Source organism: Columba livia, chromosome 5 (genome assembly GCF_036013475.1).
Source record: "Columba livia isolate bColLiv1 breed racing homer chromosome 5, bColLiv1.pat.W.v2, whole genome shotgun sequence".
NCBI lineage: Eukaryota > Metazoa > Chordata > Aves > Columbiformes > Columbidae > Columba > Columba livia.
In genome coordinates this window covers 1,245,696-1,270,954 of record NC_088606.1, presented here as the reverse complement: position 1 = coordinate 1,270,954, position 25,259 = coordinate 1,245,696, and the positions used below count along the sequence as shown (strand labels likewise).

Below are 25,259 nucleotides of genomic sequence, written 5' to 3'. Positions count from 1 at the left end.
GAACGCGGCTCCGGACACCGGGATAAGCGGCTCCGGCCCCGGGATCCCGCCCCCAGCAGCACCCCTGCGGCCAACGGCCACGGCGGGGCGGACCGAACCACCCCCGCGGGGGCGGCGCTGCCCCACCTCCTTTGCCGTCGCCTTCTTCCGCAACTTTACACAACTTCCGCTCGGCAGCGTTTCCCCCCGCGCTGGTGCTGGCGGCCCGGGCGGGCAGTGACGCCACGGGCCCTGGCGGCCAATCCGGGTGCGGTGGCCCCGCTCGAATCTTGGCGGCGCGGGGGCGGGGGCGGGGGCGCCGCCTGAGGGCCGGGCGGGCCGGCCGGGCTGTGGCGCGATGAGCGGGACCCTGGCCCGGCGGGAGGAGCTGCCGTGCCGCTCCGTGTCCCTCAGCAGCGTCGCCGCCGACACGCTGACCCCGCTGAAGGAGCTGCTGAGGTGCCCGGGCGCCCCGCAGGCCGGCACGGAACCGGAGGGCCGCGGGCAGAGCGGCGCCGGGGGAGCGGCGGGAGATGCCCGGCAGCCCACGGGGCCGGCGGGCGGCGGGGCCGGGTGGGAGCGCCTGGATGCCAGCGTCCTCCGGGCCTACCTGAGCCCCGGCCCCGAGCGGCGGCTGAAGCGCCGGGCCGGGGAGCCCGCCGCGCACGAGTCCCCGGCCAAGGTCTTCCAGCGGCTCAAGGCCAAGGCCGCGCAGCGGCGGCGGGAGCGCGGGCAGCCCGGGCAGCCCGGCGGCTGCAGCGCCGACTCCATCCTGACCCCCGGGGCCGCCCAGCGGGCCCCGCGACAGCCGCGGCCCGGGCCGCAGGGCGGGCAGGACCGCCGGGCCCCCGCGGGGCCGGTCCGGCCTAGGCAAGGTACGCGCCGTGGTTTCCCCGCGCAGGCTCTCCCGTAGTTCGCGTTCGGCCCGCAGTCGCTTCCTCTGCGTTTCGCTTGCGGTTCTTCCAGGGTCAGTGAGACGCAGCCGGTGTGTGCTCGTCGTTCAAAAAAGTTATTGGTGTAGGTGTTGTTCTTCCTACGCATGGCTGGGATTGCTTCTGTTGATCTTCCGTGGGGGAGGTTAAATGCTGAAATGTGTGCGTACCGTAGTGGATTTCCCTTCGCCTTTATTTGCCTCAGAAGTTTCCCTCCCGTGGTATTTTCTCCCTTTCTTGCTCAGTCTGGCTTTAACTCTTCCCTCTGTTCTTTTCGTGAATGGGGTTGCGTTTTTGCAACATGAAAAATAGAATTGCGCTTTGTAAGTTAAAAAAAGAAATCTTTAACTAGCTTAACTACTCCATGCAGTCAATGTAGAGAGGAGGAGGGTTCGTGGAAGAACGGTTTGGGGTTTGAAATCCCTCGGGGGTGTTCCCGGCGCTCCAGGCTGGGGACTCACGGCACGTCCTCTTCTGCCCGGTCGCCGTGGTGCTGTTGTTGTCACGCTGTGAACAGACCCACTGGCGAATGGGCTGCTTCCCCAGAAAGGTTCTGCTTTGCTGCTCCATGCGTTCCCGTTTGAAATACGGTACCCAGGAATCTCAGGTACCAAACTTCTGTCATGCAGTTTTGGGTGGGGGTTTGCGTGGGTTCATTTTAAGACAGAACTGCAGAGAACAGGGCTAATTGCTCAGCCTGTCTTATCTGGGCGCTGGCATAGGCAGCCGTGTGCAGCCTTCGCTGGGGGTTATCAGGTTGCTCTCAACAGAACTCGCAGTTACGGAGCCGGCAGTGCCCTCGTTTTATGGTTAGATGTGAAAAAATCTTGCTGCAACGCAAAACCGCTTGCGTTGGAGACAATAAAAATGAGATTAAGCCATTATTATGGTGACTGGAAAAAAGAAAACATCACACCCTATTTTTAATAAAGGGGAGCAAGGAGGACCCCGGGAATTGCAGACCCGTCAGCCTCACCCCTGTGCCTGGTCAGGTCACGGGACAGATCCATGCGGTGCGGACGGACACCGTGACAAGTGGCATCCCTGGGGTCCACGCTGGGACCAGTGCTGGTTGATATCTTCATCAGTGGCACCGACAGTGGGACCAAGGGCACCCTCAGCAAGTTTGCGGGTGACGCACCTGAGGGACGGGATCCACCCAGAGGGACCTGGACAGGCTCCAGGGCTGGGTCTGTGGGGCTCAACGGGGCCAAGCGCAGGGTTCCGCACCTGGGTCAGGGCAACCCCGGGTACCGATCCAGGCACCTCCAAACTCCTGTTGGTTCTGCAGGCTGGGTGACACCAGACGTGCACACACCCCTGAGGGTGTTGCTTGCCCCCATGCAGCTCAGGTGACAGCTCACCCCCGGTGAAACGGGAAAGGTTGTATTGTACATCCCTCTTGGGAAAGACAAGAAAACATGTTGTACAATGGAATTTAGTATCTTATGCAGCGTGCGCTTTGCTTTCCCTGCTCCCTACGTGAAGATGTTTTTCTCCCCCAAATTCAAAGATTTGTTTGTTTTTTGTGTTGTTATTTTCCAGAATTACTTTGCACTCAGATTCTTCAGAAGCAAACCAGAAAAGCACTGGCCACAGACCCAATTTTAATGGAATCCCCTCAGAAGTTCTTCTTGCGTGTAAAGCGGAAACTGCAGAAGCAACAAAAAGGTACTTGGTATTGCTCTTAAAAATGCCTCAAACGCTCCCTTGACTTCAGGGTCTCTGCTCTTGTGTCAGATCTCCAGCCGGCTTTGGCAGAGCCAGAAACCTGCAAATGTGCCTTTGCAAACCCAGAGGTGCCATTAGACTCAGTTTAGCTCCGGTTTAGGGCCGCAGGCTCTGCCATCTGCTCACCATCCTCAGCCCGCTGGGCGCACCGTCTCTGCCATTTTTTTCTTTAGCTTTTAATACATAAAGAGGAAAGGTTTGGTTCTGTGAGAAGTTCTCTAGTATTTGGGTTTTTTCATGTAGTTATTTGATAGCAACCCTGTCTATGCATGTGTCCTGTAATTCAGTTTCACTAATGCAGATGGAGAAAATGACACATGCCAAAATCCACAGTGTTCAGCTTCAAAACTGATCTTAGTTTACCTCAAAACTCAACCCCCGGTGCTTGTAGCTCCTGGCGTAGCAGCCGCACGGCCAGAAGCCCAGATCCTGAAGGCTGGGAAAGTGGGGATTTTATGTGATGTTGGTTTTCGTGAAAGCGTTGTTGTTGTTGTTGTTGTTGTTGTTGTTGTTGTTGTTCTGCAAGGAGGGTTCGTTAGAGAAAAGACAGGAAGACTGGTAAAGATGTACTGTTAATGGATATGGTGTGTGCTAGCTTGGTTTGGGGGAAAAGTGGGATAAGACCTTAAGAGCAGGAGTGTCGGTGCGCTGGTGAGGAAACACTAGTCCGAACAAACCCAAAGAGCGGCTCGCTGTTAACGTTAACAATTGCAATAGGTAGTGCTCTCGCAGTTGTATTGCTGATCAGTATAATCTCCTCTGATTAAAAATGGAGCAACTTATCAGTGTACTTTTATTAACTCTCAAATATCACTGTCTACTTTGCTATTACTTTTTGGTGTTTTATTGTGCAGATCCAACACCTTCAGACCCGGTAAAGCAGAACATTCCTCCTTCCACAGCCGCAGAAAAGCTGTTCGTCACATCTGCTGTTGCTGAGCAGCTCAGGGAGGATCCTGCAGAACAAGGGGCCGCTAATAAGGATGAGCAGGATAATTTCCTTATAGAATCAGTGGATGCTGATGATGAGATGTCTCAAAATACAGTGACTGATTTTGCGACTTTAAACTCCCCCCATTTTAAAAATGGGAATTGGTTAGAAGAAAGGCGGGGACATGGAGAAGCAAAACGTGCTGAACCTCGTCAAGACAGAAGAGAGTTGCGGTCAAGTAATAAGGAAGCTGCTCACAGAGCAGAAAAGACACTGGAGACTAATTCTGCAAAGGCCTCTCAGTGCTCGTGTGCCATTGCGCTCTCTGCTCCCAAAGCCCACGTTCCGAGGAAGGAAAAGCCGAAAGGAGGCTGCGAGGTGCATGTGGACAAGCCTCGCACAGACCCTGCGGCTGGGAAAGCCGACAAAGAGGTAGGAGAGCTTCGTGCTTTAGGGCATTGACGCATTCCTGTGGGCTGCTGCAGCTCAGAGTTGCCATTTCTTTCTTCTTTTCTTGTCAAAACTAGCGAGCGCTCAGAAGAGAACAAACCCTTATGTTATCAGATTGTACTGGTAAATGCTTTCTCATCCAAAGGGTTTCTTTTCCCCATCTCTTTAATGTGTTAATTGCCCTGTGTTGGTGTGATGGTCATGAACCAAGTCGCTGGGCAGTCCAGCTCCTGGTCAGCACAAAGCCGAGGAGAGATCTTTCCTAGCGGTAGCCTGGGCACGGTTCTAAACTGAACTGCATCCGTACAGCCCATCGTGAGGGAAGGTCTGGGCTTTCCTACAGAACATCCAAGCTTCTCTTAAATTAAGTGGGCCGAGAATGTTTTCCTAAGAGAGCGCTCCGCGGATGTTTTCGGTTCGGTACGTGTTGGCAGCGCTGCAGCTCCCTCGCCGCGTCTCCAGGCGGGCAGGGGTTCTGAAGCTGGGGAAGCACCTTCCCAGGGGCTGCGTTCCCTCTGTTCCCTGGGGAAATCTGGGGTTGCAGTCCGCCGCAAGTTAAACAAGTTAATTATTTAGTTCTCATTAAGCAAGTTAATTGCTTTGTTCTGCCTCACCATTGTCGAGCACGTTTGGTACGTTTTCCTCTATTAAAAAATTTAAAAAGTTACCTTTCTGCTGAGCTTTTCTTAGATAAGGAGCAGATATCCATTAATAGCAAAGACTTCTAGCTGAGTAGAAGGTGCTGCAGGAATTGTCATTGGGCAGCACGGGTCTGGTACCGGCCCTCAGGCAGTTAAATCCTCCATGGTCAAAAGGCAAACGTCGTTACAGCACGGAGCTGCAGTTTAGTAACTGAAGTTGTGAGGAGAAATAGCCATAGCTTCAGATGTTAAAAGATTGTTTTCTGATCAGCCTTTTTTTTAAAACAATGTGTTTCATACAGAGTTTTCCAAGCGGCAGCTCAAGTGCAACTGGCTTCCTGGCACTTCAGTGCAAAGTGAAGGTACCGCAGCTCCGGGAGCGCTGGTGCTTCGCAATGTCAGACACGGCCATTTCAATACCAAATTTTAACAATAATGCAGCTAATAAATACATTTTATTTTTCATGGGTAGCTTTTTTCCTGAGCAGGAAGGAAGGACAGATGACAAGAGGTGTGGCACAGGGTTGGTATTTTTGTGAGGAGCTTTTTGGACAGAGGCCTCAGCCAATTGCTTTGGCTTCTGAAAGTCACCATTAAATTGCTCAAAAGTTTCTATAATTTAAATCCCTGTCTTCACTTGTGCGTCAGACTCCAGATTGATTGTGCTTCAACATTTACATGTTTAACAGTTAATTTCAGTTTTTCTGGTCTGGGCAACGGTGCCTAAATATCTTAAGTTATAAACGAGTTAATTTTTATCTTGCTTGCTGATGTTGTGTAGCTTAGTCTGATTGAAAAATGACTTTCTTTTGTTTTTGGTAACAGAAAGCTGTCTGCCTGACGAGTTGGAGAATTAAAGTGATGGATGGTAACACTGCAATATGTGTTGAAGGAAAGCGCAAGTAAGTTCACCCGTGGGTGGGCGCTGAGCGTCTGAGCGGGAGGCTCCACAGGCTCTCCCGCCCAGGGGCTGCGGCTCTGGGACTCGGGTTCTTGCCGTATCTCAATAACTGTTGGAAGCTGAGAAAAGACAGCCTGGTGCATCCCGCCACTGTCTGTGTCACTCATAAAACACGTAACACTGCCAGTCTCATGTGGAATATCAATATTCCCGTTTTTAATTCCTTCTTTCATGAAAACAATGTTTTAATTCTGTTCCTCTTGTTATCTTTTCTTAGAGATAGGAAAAACACGACTTGGCACAGTAACGCCGTTGTAGAACGCATAAGTTACAACCAAGTGAAAACCTCATCCGGCAATGTCTACTTGCTGCAGGGCAGGATGGATTCGGCTTCCATGCGGAAGGAAGGTAAGAAGGTGATCCTTAATGTAGCACTACAGACCGAGGAGGGCTGGAGATCAATGACTGAACACACGGCTGAGGCCAACGGTTTGTCTTCTCCTGCCCGTTGGGCTCGGCGGGGTTTCAGCGACCGCAGATCGGATTCCTCAAGGCCGTCTGACGTTAACTGTCGCTGGCATTGGTGGGGCGCTGCACTCAGAGGGCTTTCCCAGCACGAACCTGGCCAATGAACACATTATTGTAAAGAAACGTGTTGTTTTTTTAATTAAGAATGGCCCTATGTCATTTTGGTCAATCTTCTGGCATTTAAGTAATGCTAAGACATTCACATAAGGATTGTTTATACACTAGTGAAATGACTCTGGTGTTCGCATTCTGTGTCTTACTATTCAGTAGTTAATGACCAGCCCTGCAAGGGCACGTGGAGTTTCCGTTTGGAGACAGTCTGGTTATTGTGTCAGTGCTTTAGAATCTGGTTTACTGATCCATCTTTAGGGTCTAAGTGGTATGTTATACCAAATCCAGCAAAACTTCCTGCTTCAGGTTGTTTTGGAGCTCGTGGAATTTTAAAGGAGCTTCAATTTACACACAAAGCTAAGGGAAGGTCAGTCTTTATTCTGTTGTTCTTGCGTTCTGTCATGTTCACTAGTGAACGAGCTGCCTTGTTCGTGCTCACAGGCAGGTCTAGGAAGGTGCAGATCACCCGTGGCGTGGATGGCATAGCACTTGCCCGAATACAGGTGCACGTTGTGCATGATCACGCTCTTTAAATGAGCGGATACGCACTTTCTGCTCTTGCAGGTCCAGCACGAGGCATCCAGAGATGTCTGCAGCTCTGATTTTTCCTGCTCATTTGCAGTACCGGGCTGCATTCTGATAAATTCCCGCCTTAGCTGCTCTCTGGCTTGAAATGGTTTTTATTAATTCCTCTGGTAAACGCTTGTTTGTATTTTACTGTTCTGAGGAGGAAAAGTGACGGTCAGACTTGTGAGCAGAGGGGCTCAAGTACTGCAGAGGGTTCTGCAGCCCGAGAGTTAATGGTCAGTTCCTCTGATCTTTGGGCTTGGCACCGTGGCAAAACATCCTCCTCTGCTCGCCCTCGCTCCCAGTGTCCCCAACACACAAAACCGTGTTGGGGTCGGTGTGGAGAATACCCTGAACAGATTCAATATTGATACATAAATCACAAGGGAAACGCAAGACAAGCACAACCATTGGTTTGTGGGGTTGTTTCCCCGTTTCAGAGACAAGACGAGAGTCGTTCTGCTGATCTGTACTACCTCAGGAACCTCCCAGGTTTATGACACTGTTGCAGGGTGCTCTGATGTACCTGTAATGAACGGCCCCTTGGTTCTCGTGTGTGCACGACTCCCCTCACAAGTACGTTCCTCTCCCGGGCTGGGGAAGCCCATCTCCTAGTGTTAAAGACGCAGTGAGCTTCTGAGGTGCTTACAACCCCCTCGTCCTGCTGGGTGGTGTTTCTACCCTTTCTGATTGAACATGTTGCTCAGCTACCGCTAATGCTGCTTCTGTTTCAAACAGGATTTCCCTACCGTTTCACCAAAAAGTTTTTATTTGGGTTTTCCAAGAAGTGGAAGGAATACGTTGAGGAGCTACTTGAGCAGAGGAGAAGGTAATTTCTTTGGAGATTCTGTTCCATTGTGGTTTTCTTTCAAGTAGTTATTGAGATTTTGCTTTTTAAGAGCACTATGCTGGGGAATACAAAAGATCGTAGATGTGTACGTGAAGACTACGTGCCAGGCTAATCCTGCCACCGCTTTGGAAGGCCACGCTTTCACGCTCTTCGTGACACTGGTTTGATGTTGTTCTGGTGCGTTTCACACCACCTCAAACACAAGCGAAGGGCTTGGCCGCTGTGGCGGCCCCGTGTGTGCGAGCACAGGGGCACTGCGCGCTGCGGACGTGGCCGAGTTACTCTGTTGTTAAAGGACAGCTGCTCCAGATGTTTCTTATTTCCTTCCTTAAACTCCAAATCATTAGGAAAGAACAGAAGCGGAATAGTAGTGAGGATGAAAATGAAGACGTGGACTCGGAGGTGGGTACGGCTGTGTCGAAACATGCAGAAGATTTAGCAAGAGCAGCACAGAAAGCTGAGATCAGGAACACCACCTATGAAGTGCTGCCAGGCTACAGTGAGAATGCTTGTGAGTATTTAATAACCCTTTTCTTTGGAAGAAGGGCTGGGTTTTCTGAAAGCTGCTTTCCCTAGCAGGTTTATTTTATGGCATGTCCATGGTTTTGCCATAGTTAAGGCCCAGGGAGTGAAAACAGCTGGAGATGGATGGATTGTGGAAGAATTAATTATGCTGGCTTTGTTTCCGGAGGAAAGGGTTGTAAAGTGATAGCCCAGTGATGCACCTTTGTTTCTTTGCCCTATAATGCAATCCTGGCTTTCCTAGGGACACGAGTAGCTTTGGGGTTTAACTTGGACTTCTTCCTGGCTTGAACGCTTTGAAAAGCACAACCAAACGTTGTAGTAAGTTTTACACGTCCCGTGCAGTGGGCGCGGATGAGCTGGATTAAATGCAGTGCTGCTCCCGTGCTCGTGAAGCCTGCAAACCGGCATTTTCAATACACTGTTCGGGAGAAAACTTGATTGTTTGTGTTCTTCTCTTGTAGATACGACACCGAACCACAATTTAGTGTCGAGTGACCCAGACAGAGTTTACACGCGTAGCGGCCGCCTTGTTAAACCACCGTTAAATTTCTGGTGTGGGCAACGTGAGCTCGTGGATCAGCAACTAAACGTTACTATAGAGAAAGGAGGAGTAGATTATTTGAGCATGGTAAGATCGTTTTCCATATTGTTACTCCAATGTATCTTAAATACAATGAGTAAACCTGGTATCTAACAGAAAGAGTCCAGCGCTTATAAGGAACTGAAGAGGCAGGAAATCTTGAAAACATTATTAAAACATTTTAAAACGAAAACCCAGATAGTCTTAGTCTCTGTATGACCAGATAATCGTTGTTGTGTGTAAAATGGAGATAATGGGGAATGACTTCTGGATAAAATACAGGTATTTTTGGAAGATAAATACATAGATATTTTTCAGTTGTGGTTTAGAGTATTAAACTTGAAAGGGAATGCGGCCGAGCTGTGTGTGTTTGTGTGAGCAGCCGTGTCCAGCACCGCTCACTCAGTACGTGCCGGGCAGTGGAAGTGACTTGGGAATGTCCCAGTGCTGAAACCGTTTGGCTTTTTCAGAGCTTGATGTGTAATCTTGCAGAGGTTTACATTACATTGTTCTGTTTTGAAGATGTTTAGTAGTGAAACATCCCAAAAAAAGACCGGCTCCAACTCCAAGAAGAAAGAGAGCAAGCACGTAATGAGGGCAATGGAAGAAAGACCAAAAAGCCAAAGTAAAGGTAAAAAAATTGTGGGTTTTTTTCAAGTTATTGACAAGAATCGGTGGGATTATGAGCTGGGTGCCACAGCAGGATGGTGATGTCCCGTTAATGCAAAGAAACTATTTAAATCTTTAAACGGTCGATTGCTTCTTCTATGAAGATTTATCAGAGTAGCATCGATGCCTGGTTTCCTAGTGCTACAGCTCCAAATATAAACGAGGCTTGTAAATCACTTCTTTCTTTACACAGTGGGAGCACGCAGGTTTCTGGGCAGCAGCTGAAGCGAAAGGGTTGTGGTGGCTGGCAGCCCCTGCTCCTGCGGGTGGCGGAGCCCGCCGTGTTCCCGGGCCGGTGAGCTGGGGCTCTGCCTGTTCACTGCGTGAACTACAGTACACAAAGTGCCTGTGTGGGCACAAAAGCGTATTAACAGTTTTAAAACCTTGATTTTTAAAAAGATTTGGGGAACGATGGAACCCTGAAAACAATGTAAATATAAAGCAGAAGTTTCTCTTTTAAAGCAACTGCAATGTTTCCCACAGAAAAGCCCTTTGTAGCACAAGCAAAGCCTTTGGGATGCTGATGTTTGCTCAACCTCAGCCGCAGCATTTCAACAACGTTTTATGTTCGCTGTTTTATTCCCTATCTGCCCAACACTTCCACGTTCCCTTCTGTAGCCTCCATAATCCCGACTGCCGCAGCGGGGGGAGGCAGCCTGTCCCGAGCTGTGCGGAGGGAGCTCAGCACTACAGGTGGGGTCAGGATGCGTCCTCCTTGTCACAGTCCCGTGGGGATGGATTTTCTCTGCTTCTCGAGTGCCGGGACACGCTGCCGTGTCTGTAGCCTGAAGGGTGTAATCCCGAGCACGCAGGAGCGTACGCCAGGGCAGCAGAGCTTCACTTAATCCTTCCGAGACACAAAGGGGAACAGAGGGGCAGTGGTCTCAGGAAGCTTCGCTGGCTGCTGGTTTTACTCTCTCATGTTTGGTAAAGTTCTGGAGCTCCCTTGACAGCAGAAATGAGTTAGGACCACAGAGCTGGAAGGAGCGCGCAGGGTCGCTGAGCGCAGTGCTGTCCGCGCACAGGACAGCCCCGGCGCGCAGAGCTCGCGGCTGGCCGGCAGGCAGCTCTGTGCAAACGGGCTGCACACAACGCGTGCTGCGTGTGCAGACGCGATGGAGTGTTTCCTCACGTCACCACTTTGTCTCTTCGGTGCCATTTCAGAGGGACACAGTGCTTAGTTCACCCGTGTCCCAGCTGTTCCCAGCGTGCCTCCCCGTGCCGCGCGTTAACCCTGTGTGCGGTTACCGGGCCGTGCCGCTCGGCTCCGCTGCCCTCGGAGCGCACGGACCGCGGGACGTGTTACACACACAGTGGGCTAGAACACGGTGAATTTACCTTGCCAGGTGCGATATGACTCTGAGCTCCTCTCTTTCAGGGCAAAACAGTGAAAAAGGAGTAAGTTCCCAACGACCAAACAAGTCTGCTGGAAGCAGGGAGCCCAGGCGCTTAATTTCAGATGATGATGGAAGTGGAGATGCGATCAATAGTACAAAAACTAAACAGCAGTTTTCTGCTAAGCTGACTCCCTCAAGCACTGCAGTACTAAACAAACATAACTCTGCCAGCAGAAGGGGAATGACAAAGGAGAAGAGAGGAACAGGACATGGAGACCTGACCACGTATCAGCAGGCTTACAAGTACTCCTTGAGGTCAGCCAAACAACGTCAGGACAAGCGTTTACCAGAATTGTCAAGCAGAGATGAGGAAGAGGAATCCAGCGAAGATATCCCACTGGCTATCAAAAGGAAAAATAAACCTTTATTTCGAAGAGAGACTCAAAACTCTCAATCTTCCTCAAACGGTGGCAGCTCCCGGGGGGACGCACACAGGGTGTGTGGTGAGCAGAGCACGGCCCCGCACCACGGTGGCTCCTGCCCCGCGCCGCCGAGGGACAGCGCGCCCAGCGCCACCCGCGGCTCCCCTTCGCGGGAAGGGAGAACGCCGTCCAGCGCGCCCAGCGCCTCCCGTCTGCCCGACAGCGCCAGGATGACAAGAAGCAGGTTCAACCATCTGAGGCTGCTTGAGTCTGACACAGAGTCTGAAGCCAGTGAAGCACAATCTCAAACAAAACAAAGCAATTCAAAAGTAGCTGATAAAAACCTAAATTATCAAGTTTCTCAGAATGCCAAGTCCTCAGCAGCAGAAGCAAGAAAACCTGAGAGGGAAAGAATTCTAGGGAATTCTGCACCTTTTCCAAGGGCAACTGATGGCTGGTCTGAAAAGGAATTGCAGAAGCTCTACAGGCAAGTGGCTGCTCCGTCCCCACAGGGCAGAGGTTCCCTCGGCCGTCGGGAGGTGTGATGTACGGCAGGGCTTGCTGGGCTGGGCTTGGAGTGTCAGATTCGGCCTCTTTCACCTTATTTTAAAGTTTCCCTTTACATTTTAACTCCCTTTTGCAAAATAAATTTTGTTAACAAATTAGAAAAAATATGGTAAGCCAGAGGTAGCATCTTGTCTCCCTAACAGAAAAAAGTGTTAAACATGACATGCTTATGTATTTGAGCCTTGCAAAGGGAAGATTAACTGCAAACATTTTTACTAAATGCATCATCCAATTCTTTAAGCTACTGGGCGGTATTTAATATATGCGTTAAGTAATAAAATGACCATATTTGGGTTTGTTTCCTTTAGATTAGAAAGCTGAAAAGGCACGAGCTCGTACTTTGCGGGATGGGGGGCATCTGCTACTAATAAGGGGGAAGTTTATCTTGTGAGCTGTTAGCTTAAATCATTCCAGGGAACTTTTAGAGCACCTGGATAAGACACCAGGGACAAGACTCGCATCCAACGGCAAGAAGGGAGCTTGGAGCCAGGGGGGTCGGGCTCTGCTCCCCAGGAACAAGCGCCAGGAGCAGAGGAAACGGCCTCAAGTTGCCCAGGGGAGGTTGAGGTTGGATGTGGGAACAATTTCTTCCCCAAAGGGCTGTGGGGCATTGGAACAGGCTGCCCAGGGCAGTGCTGGAGTCACCAGCCCTGGAGGGCTGGACAGACGGACATGAGGTTCTCAGGACGTGGGGCAGTGCTGGACTGGGCAGTGCGGGGGTAGCGGTTGGACTGGATGATCTGGAAAGTCTCTTCCACGGAAGCCCTGCAGCGATTCCCGGGGGCAGCCGCTCCCTGCGTGTTTCCCGTGGCACAGCAGCGCGGGTTCCTCGGCGTGACGAGCGTTGTGGCTCTGTTCTCTCGGCAGGGCCATCGCTGCGTTCCCAAAGCACAAGAAGGGCTTCTGGGTGGAGGTGGCCATGGCGGTGGGCTCCCGCTCCGCCGAGGAATGCCACCACAAGTACATGGAAGAACAGCAGGCAAAGGGGCCCAAACCGCGCGCCAAGAAACCCACTGCTTCAGAAAAAAAAGAACAGAAAAGTACCGATATCTTGGTTCTGGGTATGTTGCTGTCTTTAAATAATTTATAATGTTTTATTTATTATGCAATGGGAGATAGAGACACAAAGACACAACAGGGCCCAGTAGCGAAGAAGGTTATCTGCTGTAGTACAGTTATGTGGCAGAGCTTGGAGTGTGTCATAAATCACAGTATCACAGTATGTTTGGGACTGGAAGGGACCTCAGAAGATCATCCAGCCCGATCCCCCCGTGGAGCAGGAACGCCCAGGTGAGGTCGCGCAGGAACATGTCCAGGCGGGTTGGAATGTCTGCAGAGAAGGAAACTCCACAACCCCCTGGGCAGCCTGGGCCAGGCTCTGCCACCCTCACCACGGAGAAGTTTCTTCTCAAATTAAGTGGAACCTCTTGTGTTCCAGTTTGATCCCATTACCCCTTGTCCTGTCACTGGTTGTCACCAGAAGAGCCTGGCTCCATCCTCATGGCACTCCCCCTTTCCATATTGATCCCCAGGAATGAGTCCCCCCTCAGTCTCCTCTTGTCCAGCTCCAGAGCCCCAGCTCCCTCAGCCTTTCCTCACACGGGAGATGCTCCACTCCCTCCAGCATCTTGGTGGCTGCGCTGGACTCTCTCCAGCAGTTCCCTGTCCTGCTGGAACTGAGGGGCCACAGCTGGACACAATATTCCAGGTGTGGTCTCCCCAGGGCAGAGCAGAGGGGCAGGAGAACCTCTCTGACCTACTGACCACCCCCTTCTAACCCACCCCAGATACCATTGGCCTTCCTGGCCACAAGGGCCCAGTGCTGGCTCATGGTCACCCTGCTGTCCCCAGGACCCCCAGGTCCCTTTCCCCTACACTGCTCTGTAATGTGTAATTTCCCAACCTATACTGGAACCTGGGGTTGTTCCTGCCCAGATGCAGGACTCTACACTTGCCCTTGTTAAATTTCATCAGGTTATTCCCCACCCAGCTCTCCAGCCTGTCCAGGTCTCTGATGGCAGCACAGCTTCCAGTGTCACCACCCCTCCCAGCTTGGTGTCATCAGCAAACTTGCTGATAGTGCACTCTATTCCCTCATCCAAATCGTTAATGAATATATTGAATAATATCGGCCCCAGTACTGACCCCTGAGGCACTGCACTGGATACTGGCCTCCAACTGGACTCCGCACCATTTACTACCGCTCTCTGGCTTCTCTCCTTAAGCCAGTTTGCAACCCACCTCACTGCTCTATTGTCCAGACCACACCTCCTCAACTGAGCTGTGAGGATGCTGTGGAGACTGTGTCAAAGGCTTTACTGAAGTCAAGGTATAGACCACATCCACCGCTCTGCCATCGTCCATCCACCTTGTTGCATTCTCATAAAAGGCTATGAGGTTGGTCAAGCACGACTTCCCCTTGGTAAAGCCATGCTGACTGCCCCTAATAGCCCTCTTATCCTTGATATGCCTTGAGATGGCACCAAGGAGAAGCTGTTCCATTACTTTCCCAGGGACAGAGGTAAGACTGACCGGTCTATAATTACCCGGGTCCTCCTTCTTGCCCTTTTTGAAGACTGCAGTGACATTTGCTTTCCTCCAGTCCTCGGGCACCTCTGCTGTTTCCCAAGACTTGGCAAAGATGATGGAGAGCGGTGAAGTATATATAACTGAAGTGACAAGAAAAAGATCTCCTTAGATTTTTCCGGTATTTAGCATGATGGCTTAATTGGCCTGGCCACTGAGGAGAACATGGCTGTTTGTGTCTGAAGAGGCTCTTGAAGCCTGGTAGATAATGAGCTGCCTGTAGAGCTGTGGATCCAGAAAGGCTGTCGGGATGCTCGAGTGCACCAGGAACAGCGCAGGGGTATGAGCAGCGCAGGGGTATGAGCAGCGCAGGGGTATGAGCAGCGCAGGGGTATGAGCAGCGCAGGGGTATGAGCAGCGCAGAGGTATGAGCAGTGCAGGGGATGGGCAGCGCAGGTATGAACAGCGCAGGGGATGAACAGCCCAGCTCTGTTCCCTGGGGTCTGGCACTGGTGTGCCCGTCGCTGTTTTCTCTGTCTGGAGTCAGTAATTCACGTTTACAGATGGCAAGTACGCCCTGGGGCGAAAGGCACAAGCTGCTCGTGCAGGTGTGTAACACGGAGCAGGTGACGATGACTTGTGCTGAGTTACGGACAGCCCTGAGCGCAGCTCCTCCCGCTGGCGCTCACCCATGGGAAGGTGACGCTTCCCGGGTTCCACGGCTGCGGGCACAGGCTCTGGTGCTGTTTCTCGGGGGCTGAAGTGTCACCAGGCTCCATTTGCTGAAAGCAGCGGAATCGCTTTTGTGTCCCAGCGAGGCGCTGCAGGTCCCTGGTGGCCGCAGGCAGGGGCGCGTGGCTCCCCAGCCCGTCCCAGCAGCGCCCGCTCCCTGGGCTCGCTCAGCTCTGCTTCCGCCGGAGCGGAGAAGCAGCAGACGGACACTTTGTTCTTCTGAAAACTCTGAACTATGGATTAATTTTTCTTATTGACCGCGTAAGCAGCTGTTTTAGTTTTTGTCTGAAGATTGAGGGTCTTGGGAGGATGTTCTAAATTTGCCCCCGAAGTGACTTGTAAGGGAAAGCCGAGGACAGAACAGCCCCGCAGTGACAGTGACAATGCCTGTTCTGTCCTTCGAGCGGTTTAGTGGTAACTGGATGCAGGTTTGTGAAAGACAGGGGTGTCCTGGACTGGACTCTGCAGCCAACCGGAGCTGGATTCAGTCTGTCACTGGCCTCGGTTCGCAGGGACAACTCGCAAGGTCCTCTGCTAATGTCGCCATAAGGAAAAGGGACGAGATCCTCGTGATCTCCCACTTTTATATGAAGTATCACGTGAATGGGATGTTATACTCGGTTGGTCAGTTTTTGGTCACCAGTTTCTCGTTGCCCCTCTCCCGAGATGTCCATCCATGCTTATCAGTGACCTCGCATTCCATTGCTATGGCTACCCAAACATGGATCTGGCTTTCAGGAACATGCAGCTGATCTGAAGCTTGAGCTGACAGGCACATTCACTACAAGAGAAACCTGTTTGTAACAAACCAGGACAATTGTATAAGAACTCAAAAGGTCGCAAAGAAACCACAAAACATTTCCACAAAGCAGAGTTGAACTGTGTCCCCAGCAGTGATCGTACTTAGCAAATCTTAAAACTGTTACCTAGCTGCTGTCTAGAATAATTCATATTTTGATTCACATAGATAAGAAAGAGCCGGTTCCCATAACTGCCAAAGTGGGAACCTTAAAAAGAAAGCAGCAGATGCGCGATTTCCTGGACCACTTACCGAAGGACAACCACGACGACATTTTCACCGCAACGCCCTTTCAGAACAGAAGAGTAAAGGTAAACCTGGGAAACCAGACTGTCTGTGGATGTGCTTTTCTGGTTGGCCTTTGCAAGTCTGCTGGTTCAGTTCCATCAGTAAAACCTTGTGAATTCGGGGGGTCCTGGGGACAGCAGGGTGACCATGAGCCAGCACTGGGCCCTTGTGGCCAGGAAGCCAATGGTACCTGGGGTGGGTTAGAAGGGGGTGGTCAGTAGGTCAGAGAGGTTCTCCTGCCCCTCTGCTCTGCCCTGGGGAGACCACACCTGGAATATTGTGTCCAGCTGTGGCCCCTCAGTTCCAGCAGGACAGGGAACTGCTGGAGAGAGTCCAGCGCAGCCACCAAGATGCTGAAGGGAGTGGAGCATCTCCCGTGTGAGGAAAGGCTGAGGGAGCTGGGGCTCTGGAGCTGGACAAGAGGACACTGAGGGGGGACTCATTCCTGGGGATCAATATGGAAAAGGGGAGTGTCAGGAGGATGGAGCCAGGCTCTTCTGGTGACAACCAGGGACAGGACAAGGGGCAATGGGTGCAATCTGGAACACAGGAGGTTCCACTTAAATTTGAGAAGAAACTTGTTGGGGTGAGGGTGGCAGAGCCTGGCCCAGGCTGCCCAGGGGGGTTGTGGAGTCTCCTTCTGTGCAGACATTCCAACCCGCCTGGACACCTTCCTGTGTAACCTCATCTGGGTGTTCCTGCTCCATGGGGGGATTGCACTGGATGAGCTTTCCAGGTCCCTTCCAACCCCTGACATTCTGGGATTCTGTGGTGCACTTTTGTTTTTGCTGTTACCTGACCAGACAAGCTCTGCCTGTTAACAGCAGCACCTTGATCCCACCAAGGACTCCAAACTGCGCCTGTACGTCTCTTGATGCAGTTGTTCTTGTGTGGGTTTTCTTGGTAGCTGCAGCGTGTTTCTTGTTCTGACACTCATCCAGAAGCACATTGTGGCTTGTTGGAAAGTCAGAATTTAAGCAGTGCTATCTTCGTTGCTTTCTATAAATTGCAGCGTGCGATGGAGAACTCCCCATGAGCAGCATGAGCGGATTTGCTATGAAAGGATGGAGGCATCCACGTGCCAGCCGCTGGTTTTGCAGAGGGGTTCTCCAGGAGCCTCCTCTTTTGGCAGAATCAGGCAGCATTCCAAAGGGTTCTCCTTTCTGTTGTTGTCCAGCTCATGCTGCCCAGCTAGAGCTGTGCCCAAGACACTGACCCCTGTGTAGTGCGTGCTGGGAGGTGCAGCCTGCAGCTGAACCCTGTGTGTTTGGGAGCGGTGAGCGGATCCCCCTCCCCGCCGCGTCAGCCGCCCCTCGCCCCCGCGCAGACCCGTCACAGCTGCGGTTTCCTGGGCTCAGCTCCAGACCTGAACTATTTGCTGTGCGAAGCAGCACAAGCTTTGATTTGTTCTGAGCTTGCACCTGCTGACTTGTCCTCCTCTCCTCGTGGGGAGGAGACGGGGCCCAGCTGTCCCGGGCCAGGCGTAGCTCCTCCCCAGGACCTGCTCTGCTCCTGTGTCGCTCCTCTCTGAGCTCTGCCAATTCTTTGCCTTCAGAATGGAGGGACCAGAAGTTCACAGTGTGATCCTGAATCCTGCACTACCCAGGAGCTTTCAGCTCGTAGTTGTAATCAGAAATTATCTAAGTGTGCAGCAGCAGCCAGAAAAGGCCAGCAAGGTGTTGGGCATCAACGGGAGGAGGAGTGAGAGCAAGACGGAGGCACCATCTGGCTGCTCCGTGGCGTCCTGGCACCCCGCAGCGGGGTGCTGGGCACGCTGCCCGCTTCTGCGCCTCACGAGGGACGCGCTGGAGTCAAAAACGACTCTAGTGAGGGAACGGAGCAGCTGCCGAGGGCGGGAATAGAGTCAGGGGCTCGCGGTGAGGGGCAGGGGGCGGCAGCCGGGCTCCAGCGGCGGCAGAGGCCGTGTCCTGCTGCCACGCAGGGACGGATGCGCCAGAAGCCTCTCCAGCACAGCCACTGATCGCTCTGATGCGCCTTTGTAGTTGCCAATGCTCCGGGGAAGCCAAGATAACGACGACGTGTTCACCCTCACGGACATCCCGATCACACCCGCCTCGTCCGTGTTCTCCCTGGCGAAAACCCCGCAGTGCGAGCACATCAGCCCCGGGATGCTGGTGCCCATCAACAGGTAGGAACTGGGGCTGGCCTCCGCTCACCTTCGCCTTTCGCCTTTGCCTCAAGGCGGGTTTTTGTCTTCTGAGCAAGATCGCTCCTGGAAGCGGGACCCCGGTTCGGTTCCCGACCGAGAGCACGCGTGGGAGACCCCACGCTCCCTGGGGGACGCTCAGCGCCAGCGCTTTGAGCTCCTCAGCCAGGGCTGGTCCAGAACAACAGTGCCAGCGCTTTGGGATTCCGCTCAGCAGAGGGGTCTCTGCCCGCTCTGAGTCTTCACCCATTAACCCAATTGCTTCAGGCTTTACTGAAACCAGAATCATCTTGAAACCTGCAGAGTAAGTGGCATTTTACCTAACGGACAAGAACTGAGCCTCCTCTGGGAAGGTGACACAGCTTTGTCTGACACTTAGGTTGGGTTCCAGCGTGTGATCTAATTACACACCTGGAGCTGCTGTTATTTTTAATTGACCAACGACTGTTTTTAATGGTCATGCTAATTGTCTCCTGGATTAGAGCTGTACGTGCAACGCCTGTACCCGTACCAGCGGATTGCACAGGCGGCACGCGCACTGACGCGTGTGATTCCATCTGCAGGAACGATTACGACAGGCACGTGTTCCGCATGCAGAAGAACGCGCAGGGCAGCAGAGGCACCTGGGACAACGTCAAGAAGGCGGCGGTAATGCCGGTTTCCGTGAATGGCGCGGTTGGGCCTTAGCGATGCAAAACGGTACCAAGCAGCGGGGAAAAGAATCCTGGGCTCACAGACTGTTTGGGATGGAAAACAGGAACCCTCCCTTGCGCCCCCAGACTTCTGAATTTTGTATCTATTGCTCTGGGAGAAAGTTTCTTTTTGTTAGATAAGAGCTATTTATTGTCAGGATAAAATATATGGGTTTTTTTTCAGGATTTGTAACTTCTCCTGAATTCTGTGATAACAATAATTCTGGAAACAATAATTCTCACCTTGTATCAGAGAGTCCCTGAGTTGATGTATTTATTGCCCTGGTATCCCGAGTTCTGAAACTCTTCTGGCTTTCCCCTGAGAAGCCGAGATCCCCGGGGCAGAACGGGGCTTGTGCCTCGGGCTCAGCGCGAGCCAGGGGGCAGCTCTGAGCGGGCCTCTTGTCCTCTCCTAGGCCGGAGCTGTGATCGGGACGCCGGCTTCGCACAGAACCAAGTTCACTTTTGATCAGAGTGAGTACCTGTGAAGCACTTGTTGTTTCTCCTTCGTTTCGGGCCCCTTCACTTTCACGTCAGCACCGCCTTGTTTGGTGTCCGCAATCTGGGCATTTAATAAGTTTTCCGCAGCCTGTCCTTTTGCTTTTTGGACCTTCTGTAACTTATTTTCACACTAACCCCGTTTTTCTTATTGCAGAAGTGAAGGAGACGAGTGTTGTAGGGAAGCTCTTTGAGGCCAAGGCAGGAGACTCATCCGGTGAAGAAAAGGACGATTCCTATTTTTCTGATTAATGAACTTCATGGACGTTCTCAGTTCAACACTTGCGCGCCTCTCCTGCGGAGCGAAGGGGTCTGGCCACCCCTCCGACGTGGTGCTGCTGTGATGTTGAGTTCATTTTAAGCGTGACCTGCGGTGATTTTATGTGTTTTAACGCCATTCTCCTCGTGCTGCCTGTCCTGCAATGTTTGTCCTTTTCCATGTGTACAAAGTGGCACTTTCTTGCCCGGGCTCCTCCTTTCCCTACCCTGTTTGTGCTGGGGAGGCAGAAGTGTACTTGGACACCAAGTACCGGCAAGGTTTAATTCACTTAAGATGAAATATTGCTCTACAATAAATTTATAATGGTAGGCTGTAACTAATTAGAAAGCAATTCCCATTTCCTCTGCTGAGAGTTTGAATTTTACAGTTCCTTTATGTAATTAAAAAGGACACGCTTATTTTACTCGTGTGTGAACTGGATTCTGTGGGGGGATGGCCGTGTTCCCAAGCGATCCATCGGTCTGCGTTTTCATCCCCTGTACTTTAAGCAGGCAGGACGAGCTGGCACCAGCCGCACTCCGTGTCTGCCGGCAGAGTTCCTGACCGCTTGTTGAAGGCTTTCCCTGTCACCAACACGCTCCAGGAAAGGACAGCAGCGAACAGAAGTCAAAAGGCTTTTCCAGGCAGCCACCGTGTGGCAGCAGCAGCCAGGAGAGGGGACGGCAACGGGGACAAGAGCACTTGCTGCCCTGGGCCCGTCCAGAGTTCAAAGCCAGCGAAGCGCCCAGTGCTCGGGGCAAGACGCATAAGAAACAGGTGGAGATCCATATTTTTCTTGGAAAGATGGGCACCAGTCCTGCAGCAGCGACCAGTAACCGCCCAGGGGCTCCTTGCCCTCTGTCACCACCTCTTTGCCAAAAGACTTCAACCATTATTCACATTTTTAAAGTAGTTCTGGAAAGAATACACCCAGCAAACACGAACCAGCCACTTGCCTCGCTCCACTCGCCACCCTGTCCACCCGCAGCGTGACAAACAGCAGCGGAGGTGTGTGCAAGGATTTATTTACACATTTGACAGGTAATCAAGACTCAGTAAAGTGCAGTTAAGAGTATCAGACAGCCAGTGTCCCTCCCCTCAGCTCCGGGCACCTGCGGGTCCTGTCCCCGTGGCGCAGAGGCTCTCGGGCAGCAGCTGCGCGTCGAAGCCGTGGTGCAGGTAGCGGTGAATCTCCTCGGCCTTCTGCGGGCTGACCTGGGCGGCGGCGGCGATGGCCTGCGGGGAGCTGCAAGGGACAGCGGGGACACTGCCAGCGGGGGACGGGAGCAACGGGACCGGCAGGAGCTGCTGCCATGGCCTCTGCCCGCGGTTCTGGGGCTGCGAGCACAGCAGCAGGCTCAGGAGAGGGAGAGGAGATGCAGGGCAGGAGGGAGGGGGGATGCACAGGGCCCTAAATCACTGCTCTGAGACACCGCGTCATTGCCACGGCCACGCAGCCTGAAGAGACTGAGAAACCCACAAAGAACAGGATGGATGCGGAGCCAGGGAAGCGCTGGCAGGAACAGCAGGAGGGCTCGGGTGGCACAGGGAAAGGACGGTCAGCCGCAAAGCGCGTGCTGTTACCTGTTGGCCATGTTCCGCAGCGAGTCGAAGTGGTGGCACATGTTGAGGGCAGCGGGGTAGCTGAGCCGAGGGATGCTCAGGTAGAAGTTGAGCAGGTCCCGCCGGTGGCCCTGCGGCTCCGTGGGCACGCGGATGGCCGCGCTCTTCCTCTGCTCCACCAGCGCCAGGTCCCGCAGCAACGCCGCCGTTTCCTCCTGGCAGGAGCTGAAGAGGAGCCGCACGCCGGCCTGCACCAGGGCGGACAGCGTCCCGTCGTAGTGCTGCGGCCTCTGCACCGGGCGCGACAGCTCTCCTGCGCAGTTCAAACACAAACCTCAGGGAGACTGAAGCACTAAATCACTGTGAAAAACCTAATGTGAATCATTCACAAAGCGAAACAGCTCAAAGTTCCCCTGCTTTGAGAATTCACCACCAAAATCAAGATAAAGTATCTCAAGGAAAGGAGGCAGGAGGGGTCGTGGGAGCAGGATTTACTCAGTTATTTGAGAAGTAGAGTTTAGGCATTAACACTGGAATTGCAAACTGAACTGAACTGACGGGGAGGAACACACAGTAAGTGATGAGCCACAGGACACACAAATCAGAAGAGATCGGGTAAAGCTGCAAAGGTGACGATGCACTTGACCGCTGTGGAACATGAACCCAGCAGCAGCCTGGAGCAGCAGAACGAGGACACCGGGCAGAACTGATGGAAATAACGGCAGCAGCGGGGTCAAAAGCTTCAGCAGCTCAAACACAATCCACTTATCTACAGCCCCCTCTGAGAAACCACATCTCCAGCGACCACTTCTGTCGTTGTTCCCATATCTGAACTACTAATAAATCAGATTTAGGTCACAAAACCAAAGCTGCATCCCCAACAATTTGATTTCAATAGTGGAGTTTTATATCCCCACACATCTGTAATTTAATTGGAGCCGTGAGCTCTCGTTCCATCTCCTGGGAAGCAGGTGCAAGTCAGGCCTTCAGTTCTTTTCTAGGCGGCACTGAGAATAGACTGCGTTAGTAAAACTGTTTGAGTGTGTAATTGCAGGATTCAAACACATGGCTTGTCCAAGCCAGATAAATTAAAGAAACAGTCTTGAATTTTCCACACACGTTTGATGAGGTCAGGAGGCGGCTCTGAGCCTCGTGTGTCCTGCGCTTGCTGACGCGGGCGACGGCCCCGCGCAGCCCTCCCAAGGCAGCGCTCCGCTGAAATGCTCTTTTGGCTTTCTCTAAGAACTGACTGCATTCAGCTGATCGTCTTTTGCTGCCTCGAGGCTGGTCTCCGCAACAGCAGGCTGCCCTTCTCTCTGGTTCTGAGCTGGGAGCAGTTTCCCGCACGGTTTGAGGGGTATCACACCGGGTTTGGGGGGTATCACACCGCCCATTAGGTACTGCTGACACAGAGGGGTTGGACCCACTAGTATTGTAATGCCAAGCACAGATAAGATTGTGCTTGTTCCTTTGATGAAATCTGTTTGAAGTCAGGGTTTTGCACAGGCTCAGTTAGGAGTGTTTAAGTTAACTTGCGTTTCCCTGCCTCGGTAATTAGTGAGCACTGTGTCCCTCTGGACCCAGTTGTGTATCTCTGCCTACATTAAATGGTCCTCAAAAGCAAACCAGATTTTACTGTTCAGCTGGTGATCTTATTAATGTAATACACCTACAGAGACTAAAATACGGGTTTTCAGTCCCACGTTACACACAAAGCCAGCGTGGGCAGCGCAGGCTTGAGCAGAGCGCAGCACCCCCCGTACCTGGCTTGCTCCTGTCCTGCTCCACGATGACACAGACCCTCTCGAACACGCCGCGCAGGCGCTGGATCTGCTGCGCGAGTTCCCTCCTGTCGGCGGAGCCCAGCAGCTCGGAGCGGAGCGTCCTCTCCACCGCCAGGCGGTTGCTGACCACGTAGTCGCCGGCGCGGAGCGCGCAGAGCTGCACGGGGAGGCCGTGGGCGCGCAGGGAGGAGATGACGCGCGGGCCCGAGGACACCTCCCGGCCGGCCGCCAGCACGCACGGCGCGGCCCGGGGCCCCGGCGGGCAGGGACCGGCAGGGGCTGCGCACGGCGGGACCGCGGCTTCCCCACGGCTGTTCTCCCAGGAACTGTCCACCTGCAAATGCTGAACACACAGAGGGTTTCTTAGAGATCACAGATGCATCAGGCCAAAGAATAACAGGCCAATAAAAACAAATACATTTTTCAAATAGCGATGCTTAACACTTTGTTACACTTTTTTTTTTGAATACTCCAATTAATAATAATATTTTTTAAAACTACTTTTGATATTGCAAAACATAAACACTTCCAGATTAACACTTGGATAAGCAATCTCCCACCTTAGTTGATTAATTACTTAGCAGCTTGAATGACAAAGGCATGCAGCCTTTGCTAACGAGTTCAACAACACTGAACATTGTAAACAACACAAGTCAGGCCGAAAGTGTAAGAGATCAGGAACCCAACCTCAGACTATGACGGGTCTTAATTAGGACAGCGAACAAGTATTTTATAACTACAAAACCCAAATAGTTAGGGGACACTCTCTATTTGAAACAGATCCATATTCCTCCATGATTGTCAGACTCAAGATATTGTCTAATCCACAACTGTAATTTCTGACCGCTAAAATACCCTCCCAGTTGTCCTGCTGGAAGAGTTGGTCTGAAGATAGAACAGTATTTGCCCCCACCTGCTCCCCAAACAATGGCCCATGACAAGGAGCACGGCCAGGAGCTCGCCAAGGGGCTGAGTCACCCAGTGACCAGAGAGAGACCCCTGAACGCTGGACACGCCGGCGCAGACGGGTCCTGGCAAGCAAAGCGGGGACTTTTTGGGCCTGCGCAGTTAAGCCTGGACTGCGAAACAACGGCAGAGATTGGCCTCAAACAATGGGAGTGAGGGGGGTGAAGAAGGATAAAAGACGAGACCAGAATGGACACTGTTGAGATCTCCCCACCAGAGGATCCTGGATCACCATGGAGGACCGGCAGGACTCTACACGACCGGAGACCAGAGAGACGCCTTTGGGACTCGTCTGGTGGTAGCTATAATCCTCTTTTCCCCCCTTTTTCTTTCCCTTTCTCTCTACTCTATCATGTGCTGCTTTATGGGCAAAATAATAAAGTAACACTGTGTGAATTATAACCCCTTGGCATTTTGGTCTTCGAGATCAAGGCAAACGGACCCTCACGAGCCCATCACCGAACAGACCGTGACACCTGCGAGTACAAAAGCTTCCTAAAGCAACGGCAAGGGAGGCGACTGAGGCAGGCCGAGCCGAGCAGAGCTGCTCCGTTCCCAGCACAGCGGCGCTCTCTGCTGCCGTCCTGCTCACAACCCCCCAAGCAGCCCTGCCACAGGGCCCCAGCGCGGGGGGCGAGGGGAGAGGCAGCTCCTTGCTGTGAATCAACACCAACCTGATGGGGAGCCTGGAGACGCTCCTTCCCCGAGCCCGGGACGGCGGGTGGGACGTGTGTGCTCCGGGCTGGACGCTGGGGCTGAAAATCCAGCATTTCGGATTCTGAAGCTTTCAAGCTGAGAAGCTTCTCACTCTTCCTCTCCCCAGGCTGACGAACGCTGATTTCCCCAGCAGTTTTGTTGCGCTGCACTGCAGAGACTGGAGGCAATGACCTGGGTACTGCAGCGCTTTCCCGTTCTGCCCCCAAACAGCCTGTTTTCGTGGCCTTCCCTTGGCTGACACTTGTTTCTTCCCCGCTGGAATCACTGAGAACAATAATTCGGGCTGGTTTCTTCTTTGGCGTGGGCTCAGAGCAGCTCTCTTCCATCCTGGCCTGGTTGAGCTTCTTCCTGCGGCGGGTGAGATATTGTTTTCTGCCGCCAGCAAAACTCTGGTTATTTAGGAGATCAAAATTAACGCACACTTCTTCCTCACTAGATTCACTGGTTTTGCAAGTGTCCTCTTCCTCCTCTCCAACACAGAAACTGTCTTCTGCGTACGCCTGGTCTTGCTCAGGAATCTGGGGGATGAAAGTCTCTTGTTAGAACT

The 25,259-nt window shown here is 52.5% G+C and overlaps 2 protein-coding genes across 12 annotated transcripts in view; one reads left to right on the top strand and one right to left on the bottom strand.

The window, feature by feature from the left end:
• Positions 1-177: 177 nt before the first annotated feature.
• On the top strand, positions 178-20,106 carry MIS18BP1 (MIS18 binding protein 1). 2 transcript variants are annotated; one of them, XM_065063020.1, is made up of 16 exons: positions 180-854; positions 2,457-2,582; positions 3,497-4,005; positions 5,490-5,566; positions 5,843-5,973; positions 7,510-7,600; positions 7,969-8,132; positions 8,608-8,774; positions 9,249-9,357; positions 10,774-11,641; positions 12,589-12,782; positions 15,947-16,089; positions 18,070-18,215; positions 18,797-18,881; positions 19,342-19,399; positions 19,581-20,106. In XM_065063020.1, the coding sequence occupies exons 1-16, from the start codon at positions 338-340 to the stop codon at positions 19,673-19,675; spliced, it is 3,480 nt and encodes a 1,159-aa protein (XP_064919092.1). In that variant the 5' UTR covers positions 180-337; the 3' UTR covers positions 19,676-20,106. The 2 variants fall into 2 exon arrangements, 1 of the variants encoding a protein (XP_064919092.1); XR_010472665.1 differs by lacking the exons at positions 15,947-16,089; positions 19,581-20,106 and having other exon boundaries at positions 178-854.
• Positions 20,107-20,620: 514 nt separating this feature from the next.
• The window catches only part of FANCM (FA complementation group M), a 65,626-nt gene continuing 60,987 nt past the window's right edge, over positions 20,621-25,259 (bottom strand). For all 10 annotated transcript variants that reach the window (XM_065062998.1, XM_065062997.1, XM_065062999.1 and 7 more), the window contains 4 exons: positions 24,670-25,230; positions 23,009-23,372; positions 21,267-21,558; positions 20,621-20,928 (listed from right to left, as the gene is read on the bottom strand). In XM_065062998.1, the coding sequence (XP_064919070.1) occupies positions 20,781-20,928; positions 21,267-21,558; positions 23,009-23,372; positions 24,670-25,230 (1,365 nt within the window). In that variant the 3' untranslated portion in view covers positions 20,621-20,780. The remainder of the gene's footprint in view (positions 20,929-21,266; positions 21,559-23,008; positions 23,373-24,669; positions 25,231-25,259) is intronic.

What these genes read in the sequence shown, in the direction of transcription:
- MIS18BP1 (XM_065063020.1), top strand. Translation starts at nt 338, where the DNA reads ATGAGCGGGACCCTGGCCCGGCGGGAGGAGCTGCCGTGCCGCTCCGTG. An exon ending in TACCGATATCTTGGTTCTGG is followed by an intron (nt 12,783 to 15,946) that starts GTATGTTGCTGT and finishes TGATTCACATAG; the next exon opens with ATAAGAAAGAGCCGGTTCCC. An exon ending in TTCAGAACAGAAGAGTAAAG is followed by an intron (nt 16,090 to 18,069) that starts GTAAACCTGGGA and finishes GCGCCTTTGTAG; the next exon opens with TTGCCAATGCTCCGGGGAAG.